Below are 15,987 nucleotides of genomic sequence, written 5' to 3' on the forward strand. Positions count from 1 at the left end.
GACAGAAAAAATATGTTAGATAAATGTTGAAAAAGTTTATTTTTTGTTGTCGCAGCCACTGAAGCCCAGAGGACAGAAAAAATATGTTAGATAAATGGTATCACAACAATTCCCATGGCAGAACCTTTAAAAAAACTAAGATAGCGTACCAAGCACAGAAGACAGAAAAACTCAGGATTTACCTGTCCAAAAAGTTTGGCTTAAAATGAAACCAGTAGGATTTGCACCCTAGTTTGTACGGTGGCGGAGGAGGACGCTAAAGGACAGCTGTGTGTGGAGTCATGCGGCGTGCAGAGAAGGGCAGCTGCATGGGCAGTCAGAACAAGTCTTCCGGCGTGCAGTAACCCTCTGAGATCCATGCCTCAAACCAGTAGGATTTGCACCCTAGTTTGTACGGTGGCGGAGGAGGACGCTAAAGGACAGCTGTGAGTGGTGTCAAGCGGCGTGCAGAAGAGAAGGACAGCTGCATGGGCAGTCAGAACAAGTCTTCCGGCGTGCAGTAACCCACTGAGATCCATGCCTCAAACCAGTAGGATTTGCACCCTAGTTTGTACGGTGGCGGAGGAGGACGCTAAAGGACAGCTGTGAGTGGTGTCAAGCGGCGTGCAGAGAAGGACAGCTGCATGGGCAGCCAGAACAAGTCTTCCGGTGTGCAGTAACCCTCCAAGATCCATGCCTCATTCATTTTAATAAAGGTCAGGTAATCCACACTTTTGTGACCTAGGCAAGTTCTCTTCTCAGTTACAATCCCTCCTGCTGCACTGAAGGTCCTTTCTGAGAGGACACTTGAGGTGGGGCAAGACAACAGGTTTATAACAAATTGTGACAGCTCTGGCCACAGATCAAGCCTGCGCACCCAGTAGTCCAGGGGTTCATCGCTCCTCAGAGTGTCAATATCTGCAGTTAATGCCAGGTAGTCCACTACCTGCCGGTCGAGGCGTTCTCTGAGGGTGGATCCAGAAGGGTCCTGGCGCTGCCTTGGACTGAAAAAACTTTGCATGTCTGACGTTACAGAGTGGCCAAAGTGCATTGTCCTTGCAGGTGTGCTCGTGGGAGGATTACCGGCACCTCTGCCCCTGGAATGTGGAGTGACATCACCCTTAAAAGCATTGTACAACATGTTTTGCAGGCTGGTTTGGAAATGCAGCATCCTTTAGGACTTGTGGTACGTTGGTAAGATTTCTGCCACTTTATGCTTGTAACGAGGGTCTAGTAGCGTTGCCACCCAGTACAGGTCCTTCTCCTTAAGCCTCTTGATACGGGGGTCCTTCAACAGGCATGACAGCATGAAAGACCCCATTCTCATAAGGTTGGATGCAGAGGTATCCATCTCCCCTTCCGCGTTATCAAGGACTACGTCCTCATCCACCACGGTCTCCTCCCCCCAGCCACGTACAAGACCAGGGGTCCCCAAAAGGTGACCACAAGCCCCCCGGGAAGCCTGCTCCTGTTGGTCTTCCGCCTCCACAAAGCCACCTTCCTCCTCTGACTCCACTTCTGACACCTCTCCCTGCGTTGCAGCAGGTGCCTGGGATCGTTCTGGTGATTCCGCCCAGAAATCATGCTCTTCATGCTCCTGGTCATGCTGTTCTACAGCGTCATCTGTCACTCGTCGCACGGCACGCTCCAGAAAAAAAGCAAAGGTTATTAGGTCGCTGATGGTGCCTTCGGTGCGACTAACCATATTTGTGACCTCGTCAAAAGGGCGCATCAGCCTGCAGGTGTCGCGCATAAGCACCCAGTAATGGGGGAAAAAAATCCCCAGCTCTGCAGATCCAGTCCTACCACCCAGTTCAAATAGGTATTCATTGACGGCTCTTTGCTGTTGCAGCAGACGTTCAAACATCATTAGCGTGGAATTCCAGCGAGTCTGGCTGTCGCAAATTAAATGCCTGACTGGCAAGTTGTGCCGCCGCTGAATGTCAGCAAGGCTTGCCATGGCCAAGGGGATGACTCGGAGGCACTGGTTTCTTACGCTCAAACATGGCCCTCACAGAAACTTGGCTGGGGGCAGATGAGCAGGAACTGGTGGTCAAGGTGGAAGGCGGAGTGGAGGGTGGTTGAGACGGGTCAAGGACAGCAGAGGTAGAGCAGTAAGATGCTGCAGCAGAAGGAGGGTGGCTTAGAGTTTGGCTGCTGCCTTTGAGGTGTTGCTCTCATAGTGCTTTGTGGTTGGCGTTCATGTGCCTTCACATAGCAGTTGTACCTAAGTGGGTGTTGGGCTTCCCAAGACTCAGTTTTTGACTGCACTCATTGCAAATTACAGCGCTTTTGTCAGAGGCACACACATTAAAAAAATGCCACACTGCTGAGCCTTTTGATATGGGCTTTCTAGCAGTAACAGTAGAAGTTGTCGGGTGCGTTGGCTGGCTGACCACAGGTGCCAATTCATGTTGTTGCCCTACTGTTCCCTGCGAGCTGTCCCTGCTTCTTCTAAGTCTTATTCTCCTCCTGCCTCTCTGACTCTCCGTCTCTCCATCTGAACTATCCTCCTCTTGCTCTCTTCTTGTGGGCACCCACAAAATATCAATCTCCTCATCATCATTCTCCTCAGATACATTAATTTCTTCTGACAGCTCACAGAGGACAGCAGCAGTGGGGACCTCATCACACCTTATGTCCATCTCTGTTGTGTTGCCTGCCTGAATTATGATATCTGGTGTAATGTCTTCATCTCCTTCATCTTCTTCTGGCAATAATGGTTGCGCATCACTCAGTTCAACAAACTCATGTGAAAACAACTCCTCTGACAGTGAAGAAGGGGCGGCGGTGGTGGAGGAAGTGGTACATGGGGTGCCCATAGCAGAGGAGGATGAGGATGTTGTGGCAAAGTTAGAAACGGTAGAGGATGGGGTGTGCTGTGTAAGCCAGTCAACTACCTCTTCAGCATTTTTGGAGTTCAGGGTAAGTGCCTTTTCGGAACACTGGTCGATTTCCTAGGGCCACAGGATATCATAGCAGCACGGCCCTTAGTGCCTCTGCGTGGCGGCCTGCCTTTGCCTGGCAATTTTTTTATTTTTACAAAACAACAACAACTTGGGTGATGTTTCTGGACACGGAACTATTATTGTTATTTAGACAGAATGTGAAAAAGCTCACACAGCTAGGTGGCACTTGGTTGAAAAAGACAGTGGCAACAACAAGGCCTGCAATGGCAAAGTATACAGTAGTGGATGTAGTATTGCCGGTGGAAAAACGTCACTCAGGTGATGTTTCTGGACACGGAATTACTATTGTTATTTTTAGACAGAATGTGAAAAAGCTCACACAGCTAGGTGGCACTTGGTTGAAAAAGACAGTGGCAACAACAAGGCCTGCAATGGCAAAGTATACAGTAGTGGATGTAGTATTGCCGGTGGAAAAACGTCACTCAGGTGATGTTTCTGGAGACGGAATTACTATTGTTATTTTTAGACAGAATGTGAAAAAGCTCACACAGCTAGGTGGCACTTGGTTGAAAAAGACAGTGGCAACAACAAGGCCTGCAATGGCAAAGTATACAGTAGTGGATGTAGTATTGCTGGTGGAAAAACGTCACTCAGGTGATGTTTCTGGAGACGGAATTACTATTGTTATTTTTAGACAGAATGTGAAAAAGCTCACACAGCTAGGTGGCACTTGGTTGAAAAAGACAGTGGCAACAACAAGGCCTGCAATGGCAAAGTATACAGTAGTGGATGTAGTATTACCGGTGGAAAAACGTCACTCAGGTGATGTTTCTGGACACGGAATTACTATTGTTATTTTTAGACAGAATGTGAAAAAGCTCACACAGCTAGGTGGCACTTGGTTGAAAAAGACAGTGGCAACAACAAAGCCTGCAATGGCAAAGTATACAGTAGTGGATGTAGTATTGCTGGTGGAAAAACGTCACTCAGGTGATGTTTCTGGACACGGAATTACTATTGTTATTTTTAGACAGAATGTGAAAAAGCTCACACAGCTAGGTGGCACTTGGTTGAAAAAGACAGTGGCAACAACAAGGCCTGCAATGGCAAAGTATACAGTAGTGGATGTAGTATTGCTGGTGGAAAAACGTCACTCAGGTGATGTTTCTGGACACGGAATTACTATTGTTATTTTTAGACAGAATGTCTAAATAAATATCTAAATATCTATATCTAATATATATATAAATATATATATATAATATATATATATCTAATAAGATAAATGAAAAAAAATAATAATAATAAAACAAAAGTGATCTCTGGTTGGTGCTGGTGGTGAACTACTAGGAGCAGCACACCAGTCCCCAAAACAGCTAGACTAATAGCACTGGGCTCTATAAATTACAGTAGCAAAGTAAAAAAACACAGTGCTTAGTGCACTACTCGGAGCAGCACACCTGTCTCAAACACACACAGACGGAGCTGCAGTACACAATGAAAAGAACAGAAAATAAAAGCAGTCCTTACAAGGACTATTGGGTTACAGCAGATGATCAGCACTAGAGATGTAGCGAACTGTTCACCGGCGAACTAATTCGCGCGAACATCGGGTGTTCGCGTTCGCGCAAATTCGCGGACTTTTGCCGATGTTCGGCACTTTTTTGGCACCGCGTTTTTTCGCCTTGGTTTTTCCGCCGCGTTTTTTCGCTTTGTTTTATCGCCTATGCATATACATAGGAATAGCTTGCGGTTTTTTTGGCGTTATTTTTTGGTGGTTTTTTTGGCGGTTTTTTTACAAAGTATTTTTCAGAGAAGTCTTTGCCCTTGATCCCCCTCCTGCATGCCACTGTCCAGGTCGTGGCACCCTTTAAACAACTTTAAAATCAGTTTTCTGGCCAGAAATGGTTTTTCTAGGTTTTAAAGTTCGCCTTCCCATTGAAGTCTATGGGGTTCGCAAAGTTCGCGAATATTCGCGAGTTTTGGCGAAAGTCCGCGAACGGGTTCGCGAACATTTTCGGCGATGTTCGCTACATCACTAATCAGCACAGGACAGCTGCCTGCCCACAGCAGCTACATACAGAGCAGTAGAAAGTAGATCACTAGTCAGACTTAGCAAAGCTACCTAAACTCTCCCTCAAATCCCTGCACAAATCTCTCCCTATGTGCTACTACAGAGCAGTAGAAAGTAGATCACTAGTCAGACTTAGCAAAGCTACCTAAACTCTCCCTCAAATCCCTGCACAAATCTCTCCCTATGTGCTACTACAGAGCAGTAGAAAGTAGATCACTAGTCAGACTCAGCAAAGCTACCTAAACTCTCCCTCAAATCCCTGCACTCTCCCCTATGCTATCTCTTCAAACACACACAGGCAGAATGTAAAATGGCTGCTGGGCTTCGGTTTATATATGGAAGGGAGTGGTCCAGGGTGGGGGGGGGTGGTCCAGGAGGGAGAGCTGCCTGATTGGCTGCCATGTATCTGCTGACTCTGGGGTGAGAGGTCAAAATTTGGCGCCAGCTAAGGCGAACCCAAATTGCGAACATACGCCAAAAGTTCGCGAACTTCTGGACTTGCGAACACCCGATGTTCGCGAGAATTAGTTTGCCAGCGAACAGTTCGCTACATCCCTAGTAATAAACAGACTTTGTCTGTATGGCTGATCTTGCTCACAGTATACATACATTTTTTTGTATATTAATCCAATTAAGCAAAGCCCACATATCTCAGTAGAGTATTTATTATAATACCCTTTATTATTAGGAATACTCAAAATGATCAAAAATTGTATATTTTTAATACTAATTACTAATTGACAGAACTGTGTTCTGCTAAAACAAATCACTGAAAATCGAGACTTCCATATGTGGATTTCTAAAGTAACAAAAAGATTGAAGTTACAGATTTTAAAAGGCAAAATCAGTTACTTTTAAGGTGTATATGTATTATTCACAGAGATAGTGAACATACAACACACATAGGACAACGTTTGTTTGTTTAAAAAAAGCATAGTAGTTAGTGATGTTTGTATTTTAAGTGAAGAGGAATATGGAACAGAAAATTATAGGCAAAACAATCACTGGTAGCCGAGGAAATGAGAATTGCTCAAAACCATTAAATCATCAGAAATTATCACAAAATGCAGATTTCATTTTTCTATGACATCTCTCATTCTTTTTTTTAAATACATCTTTTGCTTATATATATATTTGTATAACATCTCATTAAAATATTGTACAACATCATTACCATTCTTACCTCCCACCCAAAACATTTTATTTTACATAAACCGATTTCACTGCTTCTTAAATGGGATTAGTTAACAACTTTTTTTTTAATGTTGAGAATTGTATTTAATTTTAAAGGAAAATAATTCTTTGTCAAACTATGAATGTTATTCTTAGTTATCTTGTCACCGAATACATGTCATATTTATTGCAGCAACTATAAGCTTTGATCCAATGAATATAAAATTGTAATAAAAACATTTACATTTTTTTATAGTTATTTGAAACCACAACAAAACTCATTTCCATGTCAGTAATTTATCAAAAGATCCAAACTGTAAAAACAAGAACAAAAAAAGATGTGGGAAAAAAGTAAAAACCCCATCATGAAAACAACTTTTTTCTTATTGACGCAAATTGAGCATTTGTCATTGACTTCTACATATTCTCAACAGGTTTTGGATGGCATATTTTTCCTTTTGGATTTGTCAAGGTTTTGTCGCATTAGAAATTGCAAAAAAAAAATTTTTTTTTTCCACAACAAAGTCATATTTTAGTGCCAAAAAACGTAGTTTTACAAACCTAAACTGAGATATTGACCCATAACATGGGAAATTTTTCCTTTTTAATTCCAGGAAACTGAGTGCAATATAATCTACATATATAATGTACATTTTATAAAATACTATAAAACAGAAAAGTAGTTTCTATGTCTTCAAATTTCCCATATAATCAGTTTTTCAAAGAGACATATTGTATTTTCACAGAATTCTTATCGCTATCAAAAACTTTCATATCCTTGAGTCTAACACTGTAATATTTTCAATATCCGTAAAGTGCATGTTGTTTATCTTTTGTATATCTTATAAATTCTTTAATACAAGCAAGTTCTCTATTATGTATTTGGAATCTTAATTTTCTTCTACCTGTGCATGGGATTTTATATATGAAATTCTAGGACTAAAACATTTTAAGTGTGTTTTGTGAAAAGCACCTGCAGCTAGTGATGAGGGAATCTGTCCCACTTTGCGAAATGGCAAAAACCTGTAAAACGTGTTTGTTGCCGCAACTTTTTTGTCACAGTTGCCTTTTTTTGTTGTGTGCATCGGTTTTGGCGAGACCACGCTTATTTTGGCGCGGCCGTGCCAATTTTTATGCATCAGCACCTTATAGGTAAAAAAGGTTGGGGATCCCTGGTGTAAGGTATCTAAACATAACATGGAACAGAAATTGGAGATACAAGTGTGAAAGCCCAAACTGCATGACTGTTTCTCTGTTTGCTAAAAAAATTCACTTATACACAGGTATAGCACTCCAATTTATATTCATAATATTTGTTGTAAGTATTGTAAGAGCCGTGTCAACTCAGGGAAAAAAACAGCAATTTATTTAATCGGGAGGTGCCTATTAAATTGGTACCCCAGAGTAAATTTGACTTTCTTTGTCCTTTAGTTTAGATACTCTAAACTTTAAGTGTGTACCTATAAAAGTGTTTCTTCTCTTACTTATAAAAACAACAGTATAAAATCATAAAATCAGTTCAATGTAATTAAATAATTACTGTAATTAAATACTGTAGGTTGCTTATTCTTATCAAAGTAGGAGTCATGGGAGGCTGACAATCTATAAGATATTTAAATCAAGATTTTCTTCCACACAAAGGTTAGAGGAACATTTTAGTAATATCTACTTTTATGGCCTACTTGATTATTGTTGTTTCTGATGGTTTTGACCAGTACATTAGGCACATAGAAGCCTTTGCTTGTTGGTTTTCTTCTGAAATACATGAATAAGCAATTGCCTAAACCAGTCAAAAATAAGCAAGCTATAGTTAATCCAATTTTTGTAAAGTGTAAAATCATGTTTATGATCATTTTTATATACTTCTCTAGTGTCATCCCTCGCTGGGTCCATTATATCATAACAAGACATTATTTCAGTACAATGGTCAATTTCTAAGCTTTTGCTTAGTCAAATTAGCTTTATTTCTTCTGTCAGTGGTACAGAATGTGCTTTTGTGGTGCATCTCATGTTGCATGATTACAAATATTGTAGTCTTTGAATCATGTCCATATGCACATAAAGCTGAAGCTTTGCCTAGAGGCTCATGCATGGCAGACATTTTTATTTGCTTATTTACACAAGCCAGTTTGATTTCAGTTTCCATTCTTTTCAGCAAAACCTAAAGGGGAACTATCATGAAAATGAACATTTAATATAAGATCCTCATACTGAAATACTTTATATACGCAATTAAATGTTCTTAACTTTGGTGGTCATACACTGTTCAAAATTCCACTTATCAAGACAGGCAGTGGGTCATTCAGGCACTATGACATATGGGCGTGTGCAAATACATAAAAGTTCACACATACATAAAACTAACTGTAGACCTAAATGTTATTGTAGTCCTGGATATTTTGCCTGTCCAAGATATGTCTTTGCCCCTGTAAAATGCATTAAGAGAATTTATTTAATAAAACTTCACTGCCAGAAGGTTTCACAGCCACACTGCTTTTTTTTAAAGAATCATTTACAATTTCCTGTAGAAACATTAATCTGTTGCATACATTTGAAATTTTACAGTTATTCACTGCTACAAATTTACATGCACAATGGGCTTTTGTTTCCTGGCAGGATTAGCACCTACTGATCATCCCTTGCATGCAAATAGATGATTATATATTTTAATTGCATTAATAAGTGCCAATTTAGCCAGTTTTTCCTAATACAATTTCAGCTTTGATTAAAATACAGCTATGACCTTTTTATTAAACATTTTGACACCCTATTAAACAATATATATTACTATATATTTAATAATATATGACTATATTACTGTATTATTTATGACATTATTACCTATAGGAGGATGAAGAAATGTATTACTGATAAAACTGGATTTAAAATAACATTTTTCTGTGACAGTTTTTGAAGAACAACAAAGGTTTAAAGGTTTTGGGAACAACAAAGGTTTAAACCATGTTTTTATAACTTCTGTGTTTTATAAATGTTGCCTGAAATATTGTTTTCCTTTTTTTAACTAAAGGTTTGGAAATGCTTAATGCTAATGCCTTTTTAATGATATATGCAATATAGCTTCTTGGCAGGATGTTCTCTACCTTGGCATTAGTGATCCTCTGATCTTTAAAGGAACAGTTCAGTGTAAAAATGAAACTGGGTATAAAAGATAGACCACACAAAATAAAACATGTTTTCAATATAGTTAGTAAGGCAAAATTATAATCTATAAAGGCTGGAGCAGGCAGTTGTCTAACATAATAGCCAAAACTCTATTTCCTGCTTTCTGCTCTCTAACCCTTTAGTTAGTCAGTGACTTTAGGGGGGCACATGGGACATAACTGTTCAGTTAGTTTGTGATCACACAGGTTAGATTCAGTAGCAGACTAACTGAACAGTTATGTCCAATATGCCCCCCTCAAGTCACTGATTGGTTACTGACTGCTAACAACTTTGAGAGCTGTAAAGGAGAAAGTAGTGTTCTGGCTATTATGTTAGACATCCGCCCACTCCAACCTTTATAGATTACATTTTTGCCTAACTACTGTATATTGAAAACATTTTTATTTTGCGCAGTCTATCTATTTTACCAAGTTTCATTTTTCCACTGAACTATTCCTTTAAGTTCTTACACTGTCTGCCCACAGTGTATGTATGGCAACACTGCTCACAGCTGAATCGTATTATGCATCACAAGGCAAGAGCAGGCAGCAAGTTTCACTGTGCTTCCTTTTTTGTAAATTTGCATTTCCTAGATCTTAAAGAAATTCTATAGTATAAAGTAATTTAAATGACATAAGTTATTCATGTCCACCGTCTATCTTTATAGGTTTTTTTTTTTAATTGCACACAATTCTATAAGCAGTTTATCTCTAATAATTCCATGCGGATAAAGCATATCATAAATAGTTGCACTTTATGAAGCAAGTGCATTACAGTATAAATCTCCTTTTTAAACAAAACTCTTTTCTTTTAATTAATCATTTCTTGCAAAGAGTTTGTTTAAAATGTATAGTATTTTTACATTTCATTTGGTTGATGACTTGTAATGAATGGCTAAAACCATTTGCTTTAGTGTGTTCGGCTACTTGCAGAGCATTTTATTCTCACTACATTTGTGTGTGAATGGGTGAATGGCATTATGAATAACAGCATTAAAAGAACAGTTCAGTTCAGTTAAACAGATAGGCTGTGCGAAACAAATGTTTCTAATATACATAGTTAATTGGCCAAAAATTTAATCTACAAAGGCTGGAGTGAGTGGATGTCTAAGATTATAGCCAGAACACTGCACCCTTTTTTCAGCTCTCTAACCTATTTGTTAGTCAGACGCATGAGATGGGGTAGACATAACTATTCAGTCAGTTTGCTTTTTATCCTTAGCACGCAGGTTAGATTCAAAAGCAAATCAACCAAACACAGCCCCCCCTCAAGTCACTGATTGGTTACTGACTGGTAACAGGTTAGAGAGCTGCAAAGGAGAAAGTAGTGTTTTGGCTATTAGGGTCTTTATAGATTACATTTTTGGCTTACTAACTGCATTAAAAATTTTCCTATTGTCCTATGTCCTTATTGTCATTTTTACACTGAACAATTCCTTTAAAGGGGTAGTTATTTTTTCAATTATTTTTAATATGATGTAGACATTGATGTTCTGCAAGAATTTGCAGTTGGTCTTCATTTTTTAATTTATTGTGGTTTTTGTTGCTAGGGTTTTATTTACTTTAGCAACCAGGTAGAAGTTTGAATAAAATACCAGAATGTGAATAGGAAAGGAACTGAATAGCCATACCCATTATAAAGCTATTTAAATATCCCATCTGTCAATCATTTAGTGCCTTTCCCACCTCTATGCCTTAGTCATACAGGTGGGGCAACGATTACTTTGACTACCTGGGCATCTGGTCCCCCATTTTAGCACATATACAAGATTTTGGGGTGATTCAAAACTTGCCCTAATAACAGTGTCCACAAAATGGCCCCTGCCTGCTTGCTGTGATTGTGAATTCCAAGACTGAAGGAAACATTATTTAAATAATTTATATAGTATAAGGGAAACAGAGTAGAAAAAAATGTGTAATTATTTCTTAGGGTAACAGGTTCAACAATCTGAATGTTAGTCAAGGAGAAGGTATATGTAGGAGATATGTTGCCTGCGGGTGCACAGATTTATCATAAGCTGCCTATTTACCATTACTAAATGAATTCTAATTTACAGGGTTTGGGCACAATAAGCTAAATTAATGATCAGGCTTACCAGTATATTACAATAATCAAAAGAGAAAAAACACAGTTTGTATTAAATCAGTGCAATTGTTGAGGGCAGCATGCCTGTTATTACTGTCATGCCATTTACCTCTCTACATTTCTGTTTCATGTTTCATTATTAAGGTCAGATGTGATATGTAATTTCCATGAAAGCATAAAAGCATAAAACTGTACATGAACGTTATGTCAACATGTGTCATTTATTCAGTCTGTCAAGAGCTCTACATGCTGTGATCTTTTCAACATGGCAATTTTAGCCTTTTGCACTGATGTAAAATGTGTTTAAAAAGTTCATTTTATCCACTCTCTTTCGAAAGCCATATACAGTCCTTTATTTAGATATAGTCAGTATGTCAAATATATTTCACCTATATTTTGCCACATAAAATTTGCCACATAAAATTTGAGGGGCAACCCTTAAATCAAAACTTGTATGTGAAACATATTACTGCCTATCAAAACCTATTTGTTCCATAATTGACTTTGTTTAATCCCTCTCCTAACCCCAAATAATAAAGTCCCATAGATTTTATTGTTATGGGTTTAAGAAAGCCATAATATCATGGAGAGATTGGGCCTTATTTGTTTCTCCCTTATTATCCCTTATTAGTTTACTTACCATATACAATGAAAATCTGGCCTAAATATTGCTTTCTTTTAAAAAGTCTTTTAGTACAGGTATTGGACCCCTTATCCGGAAACCCATTATCCAGAAAGCTCCGAATTACGGAAAGCCCATCTCCCATAGACTCCATTTTAATCAAATAATTCAGAATTTTAAAACTGATTTCCTTTTTCTATGTAATAATACAACAGTACCTTGTAATTGATCCAAACTAAGATATAAATAATCCTTATTGGATGTAAATCATTTCTATTGGGTTTAATTAATGTTTTATTGATTTTTTAGTAGACTTAAGGTATGGAGATCCAAATTACGGAAAGATCCCTTATCCGGAATGCCCTTTGTCCCGAGCATTCTGGATAACAGGTCCTATACCTGTATATACAATTTTTGTAATAATTTATTTATATCCCATCCGTAATGTATTGTCATTAGTTAATTATTGTTTGCATCTACCTGAAAATACCGAACTGGATCATGTGTTGTTTAAAAGTAAGGTGTCCCTTATGAGATATAGAAGTTCTCAAAGCAGCAAATATACGCTGTTTCGTGTTTTTGAAAATAAGTCCGATAAAACAAAAATATGTTAGGATGGAAAAAAAATAACACTGAAAGTAATATATTTAGGGCCTTTGAAATCTTTGAAAATATAAGCCTATCTTTTTTTCCTTAACAGGACCAAAACTAATTGAAATGTTGTGAGTGATAATGTGAATTGATTCTCTGGCTTTTAGTACTCCTTTCATTCACGGTTGCCCAACCTGTGGCGCTCCTGCTGTGTATAAGATGAGTGAATGTGTTTGTTGAAATCTTTGCAAACTGCTCAATTCAGAGTCATTTGAATTGAACTGCAAATTGATATGTGCTTGATCTGTGCAGTTTTACAGGCATACTTACGAAGCAAAAATTTAGATTCATATTTACTAATAACAAAGTCTGTTACTAGGTTACAATAGCATAGCACTGATAACCTGCACACGGTGCTATATATGTTTCTTAATATGATCATAATCAGGGTCAGACTGGGGGGTGAAGGGCCCACTGGGGCTCCCACCCCAGGGGCCCTGCAGGTGCCCCCGCCGGCCGCATCCCCAAACTCCCCCTCCGGGCCCCCTCACAGGGCCCCCCACCCGACATCCTCCCCCAAGCGTGTGTAAATTTAGCGTCATTTAAAAATTCAAGATTTTTAGTCTTATTGAAAATGAATAGAATAATGAAATAATTGTTTATTACCTAACTGAAAGACATGACAGCAAATATTCAGTCATTTTTTTTATTAAAAAATATTGTGTCTTGGTTTTGCATGTGGTTTTGTCTTACACACTTGCATTGTTTCTCTCACCTCAAGGGTTTAATTACCTTTTCAGTTTTTTTAAATGTTAAATTTAGTGTTCAGATATTTATTTTTAATTATTACTTACTACTTTCTTTCAGTGTTACCAAGTCATACTTGTGGAAATCCTGGGGAAATTTCAAAAGGTTTATTACATGGAACAAGATTCAATATTGGAGACAAAATAAGATACAGCTGCATTACTGGATATATTCTTGAGGGTCATTCGACACTGACTTGCATAGTAAGCCCAGGAAATGGTGCTTCATGGGATTTTCCTTCTCCCTTTTGCAGAGGTAAGATGCCATAACTTATAAATCAAAACTGACCTATAGTGTTATCTGTGGATAACGAGTGCTTCATAGGATTTCCTATCTCCTGTTTGCAGAGGTAAGATACCATAAAATATAGATCAAAATTTACTTGCAGTGTTACATGTGGGTAACAAGTTTATTTTCAAAGGGGCGAAAGTGTCTTTCTAGATAACAGATAACTGTGAGTGATGGTATATGAGCATAGAGCTTTTTATTTTACATTCACTTTTAAACCACCAATATGTTCTATTATGTCTCTTACCATACTGGCATGTTTGAGAGTCCAAGATCTAGAGTAAATTATCAATGAAAATGTTTTTAAGTATCTTGGGTCCAAACTGATTCCTTAAAAATAAAAAAATGATTTCACAGACTATTTATTAAAGTTTGATTTGGGGTTTTTGGAAGTTTCCTGTAAGGTTTCTTGACATTCAAACTTTTCTGGAAGTTTTAGGCATTTATCACTTTACTAATCCAATCTGACTTACAGTATTTGAGCAATAGCAATATATATTAATAATTATTATTGTTTGAGTCCTTATATAATAAATGTCAATATTAATCAACATTTATTAAAATATTATTTTCTTTGTGGATCAATTCGAGTTATTTAAAATGATAAATCCCAAAATTAGTATAGATCAATAAATAATATGCAGTTAAATAACATCACTTGGTAAGGCCCATGGCACATGGGGTGCATTAGGCACTGATGTTTATCAGTTACTGGATAATGTACTTCACTGATCCCCAAACCAGTGGCTCGTTATCAACATGTTGCTCACCAACTATTTTTTAATTCCTGACTTGGTGACAAGTTTTGGTTGAATAAAAACAAGATTTACTGCCAAATAAAGCCTACTGTAAGCTGATAATGTGCATAGAGGCTGCCTAATAGCCAATCTTAGCCCTTATTTGGCACCTCCATGAACTTTTATGAATAAACCAAAGGAATTGCTCATTCGAACAGTGTGTCAATTTCTGACTAGCGATGAGCAATTTTTTTCAGTAGGCATGGGTTTACTGCAACACTTGCATTTTGCCATTGGTAAATCTCTTATATAATGGTCCATAACTCTATTAAACTGATATAATCCAATGATGACCATATGTAGTTTTACCATCACTGATACTTTAGAATTGTTCCTCAAGTCCATCAATCTGAATACAAAGCATGTCTTCTTTATACACCTAATTGCAACAATTTCTCATCCTGTTTCATTATGTCAAGTTTTATTGTTTTCATGATATGTACATTCCTTCATGATAAATGATAGAGCCTGAACAATAATGATAGCATTTTATCCATACATTTTTATTGCCACTTCATCAAATAAAATGACATGTACAGCTGTTGCACAAAACTGTTTGTGTACAATCTATTTCTGTGCTGATTTTTAACAAGACTTTATCATCTAATTTTATAACCTATTGGTATTGTTTATATTAATAGTGTATTATTGGAGAGCAATGTGGAAAATGTCCCCTTTGATGTGCCCTTAAATGACAAATGCAGTTCTTCATTTATAACTAAAGCAGAAGAAATGATAAGTGTTTGATAGTACATAACATTATGCAGTTGCCTATGATACAGTATATGTGACTGCAATACCCAAAAATCAAAAATGTCAATTGCAAGAACCATTTAGCTTTAGCAAAAACAGCAGTAATGCAGACTTACCAGCTACCTTTGTTGTACTTTTAATAAGGCAGGCTAAATAATATATGTCTATGGTTCGTTTAGATCTGTCTAACGCTTCATTTATTTAAATTGATAAGTCTTATATAATGTGACTGGCAATGACAATATGTCACTTGCTGGTGCTTTATGAAATGTCAGGCTTCTTAATTACATCTATTCAGCTTGTACAGAAGAAATAGAAAAGGGCAGAAATCTAGGAAGAAAAATAAGTCTATCTTTTCATGTTTGTCTCTACTTTCACATTTAAAACATGAATCTATTCCTGTCTAAAAAAAGTTAAGGCTAAACAAATCTTTTAAGCAGTCAGTTTGCATTTTAGAGTAAGAAAAGTTGAAGATTAAGTAGACTAGAATGATGTCCTTGAATGTGTTTTGCAATCTTTATGATACATTCATACTAAGAGATAATAAAGATTGATTTCTAATAAAAAATAATTTTGACCTGGACAGCACAGAAAGCCCTATGAGTTGATTAGATTTAAACCTGTTAGGTCAGTCTTAAATATCTGTTTTTTCCTTTGCACATGGATTTTGAAAATGTGGTCTTTTAAGTGCCCTTCTACACTGCTCCAGTTGGCTACAGTTATATTTAGAATAATTAAAGCCATACA

General features: G+C 37.6%; 1 protein-coding gene across 1 annotated transcript in view; it reads left to right on the top strand.

Annotated features, from left to right (window-relative positions):
- csmd1 (CUB and Sushi multiple domains 1) overlaps positions 1 to 15,987 on the top strand; it is a 716,970-nt gene that overhangs the window by 291,006 nt on the left and 409,977 nt on the right. Inside the window, exon 5 of the mRNA XM_031902727.1 lies at positions 13,463 to 13,657. Within this exon, the coding sequence (XP_031758587.1) occupies positions 13,463 to 13,657 (195 nt within the window). The remainder of the gene's footprint in view (positions 1 to 13,462; positions 13,658 to 15,987) is intronic.

The sequence above is a fragment of the Xenopus tropicalis genome, chromosome 5 (genome assembly GCF_000004195.4).
Source record: "Xenopus tropicalis strain Nigerian chromosome 5, UCB_Xtro_10.0, whole genome shotgun sequence".
Lineage (NCBI taxonomy): Eukaryota > Metazoa > Chordata > Amphibia > Anura > Pipidae > Xenopus > Xenopus tropicalis.